Source organism: Arvicanthis niloticus, chromosome 1 (assembly GCF_011762505.2).
Source record: "Arvicanthis niloticus isolate mArvNil1 chromosome 1, mArvNil1.pat.X, whole genome shotgun sequence".
Lineage (NCBI taxonomy): Eukaryota > Metazoa > Chordata > Mammalia > Rodentia > Muridae > Arvicanthis > Arvicanthis niloticus.
Window position 1 is genome coordinate 9,794,147 of NC_047658.1, and position 2,304 is coordinate 9,796,450.

Here is a 2,304-nt window from a genome sequence, read left to right on the forward strand (position 1 = left end):
GGCTTAGCAGGTTAGTTCCCTGGCCAATTTGGCACTGGTGCAGAGCTTGGTCCTTAGAAACTATATTTATAAGATTTTCTCTGTTTGTAACTCCATCTCTAGGGGTATGGCACTCATTCTTCTTAAGGGCAGGGTACCCACATAAATACATGCACATCCAACACACATAAACAAAATAAATGCTAAAATATTTCTTTGATCACAGGCATAAGTACCACAAGTCATATTTTGAGGGTCATCACACTGACAGCTATAACCACTCCAGATATTTATATTGTGTCTCTGCTCACAGATATTTATCTTGTGTCTCTGGTCAGTTTCAAGCAGCTGCAAAGGTTACATGCTTGATTTTGGTCTTCTGAAAAAATAATTTTGTGACTGAGGAAGCAACTGACAGACAGGATGACAGCTTTTCATTCTCATTGTTCTGGTACCTGTTGTCTCCTGTCTGATTTGCAGGTGTTACTGATGATTGGAAACACATTTGCACTATGGCCCAGAGGGAAGAGTTTGCCATGATCTTTCATGACAAGGTGTACAGTCTGGATCTTGGTATCCTTCTTGGTCCTGGATGTTAAACCTCTTAATGTTCCTGAGCAGTAGCTGCTTTTGTCTCCTTTACTCTTTCCTCTTGATGTGTTGAGCAGTAGTGAGTACCATGACTTGTTCATACAAAAGATGTTTAACATATATTTATGGAAAAAATATTTTAATGGAACTAATGATGATATATTCTGTGTTAAACATTTTTAGTGGCTCTGGCTTTCAACAGCTGAGAAGCACAGAACAAGGATCCTTAGGATCTCTGAAGATCAACAGTAAGGGAGAAATTGTGGGGAAGCCTGCACTCAAAACTTCAGCTACATGCCTCACAAAGAGAGGAGAATCCATTAAAAAGCTGTGAAAGGTGATACAAATAAAATTTAGAAGATAAAAGCCAACAAAAGTGGCCACCAGCATCAGGATAGTATGGGTTGCTCTGGTCTCAGCATGGCCTCTGCGGACTTGATTGGCAGTGAGGATGTGCTGCATTCGCTGGTGATGTCTGTGGAGGAGCAGCACCATGGAGACACTGGTCCAGACCATGATGCTCATGAATATGGCATCATGGGCAAACTGCAAAAGGACAATGCCTACACTGAATCCAGAAGTGGAACAGAACAACTTGTTTTTAGAGTCAGAGTTATTATCTGTAATCTGTGGCCCAGTGACCTTAATTGGAATGTAGATGTTACTTAAGACACTGAAGAACCAACAGCTATAACAAGAATAACTTGCCAAATTTGGGACAAATCCTCTGAGTAGAAGTTTACCTCTATTAACAGGAACAACAGTGACAAACTGATGGATACTCAGGACACAGGTGGAACACAAGTTTGTGCTTCTTACAACCAGACGAGTGAAGAATTCCAATTTACATTTGAGGTCAGTTGGATGATATCTTTGAGCAAAAGTCATAATTTTGTTTGGAAATATAGTGAGGAAGAGAATCAGGGCATTGGCCACAGCCATGTGGCTTAAAATCACCTGTGTGGGCCTCTGTTGAGAACCAGTGAAGACTGGAGATACATTATGGAGAAACAGAAAGACATTGGCTACAGTCCCAACTCCAAACTGGCAAAGCAAGAGGATCTGAAGAGTCACTTCCTCAGTGGTTTTCAAAGAGTTATCATGAGCAGATATGGAGAGGGCTTTACTTGGCCCTGCAGTCATGATTAGGTCCTCGGGTTTGTTGTCCTCGGGTTCTGTTCTATTGTCCATATTTACCACTAGATTTGGGATAATTTTGTCTCTTGATAAGTGAGACACTATTTTATCATAATACAGGAACTTTGGCCGGAGTGCAATGCATGCACAGTAACTCAGAATAAAATTTTATACTTATTGAATTACTTTTCTTTTGAGATAAACTGCACTGCAACTACATCTTTATGGTCACTTAGTTCAATAACCTATACAATAACACATATTTTTTAACAGACCATGGGCCTTTACATCTGGATAAAGACAGGAAAGAGATCAATATGAGTATGTGATTCCATCATCAGAAGTCAATACAGTAGGAGGGAGGGGAGGCTGCCAATGGGATGTAACTTACTCAATAAAATCACTTAATCAATAGTAAATTAAAGAGTCCATCATCAGATTTTATCATTTGTATTCAATACTATTAGGAGTGAGAGAAATCTGAAAATGGAATGTACCTTAATTGATTAAATAACATATTCAATAAAAGAAAAGAAAAATGAACCATAAAATAATTAATAAAAATTTTTATATTAAAGTAAAATATGCTGGGCAGTG

The 2,304-nt window shown here is 38.8% G+C and overlaps 1 protein-coding gene across 1 annotated transcript; it reads right to left on the reverse strand.

Moving 5' to 3' along the window:
• Positions 1-765: 765 nt before the first annotated feature.
• LOC117719954 (vomeronasal type-1 receptor 4-like) lies at positions 766-1,761 on the reverse strand. Its single transcript, XM_034518418.1, has one exon. The coding sequence runs from the start codon at positions 1,759-1,761 to the stop codon at positions 766-768; it is 996 nt and encodes a 331-aa protein (XP_034374309.1).
• Positions 1,762-2,304: the final 543 nt, after the last annotated feature.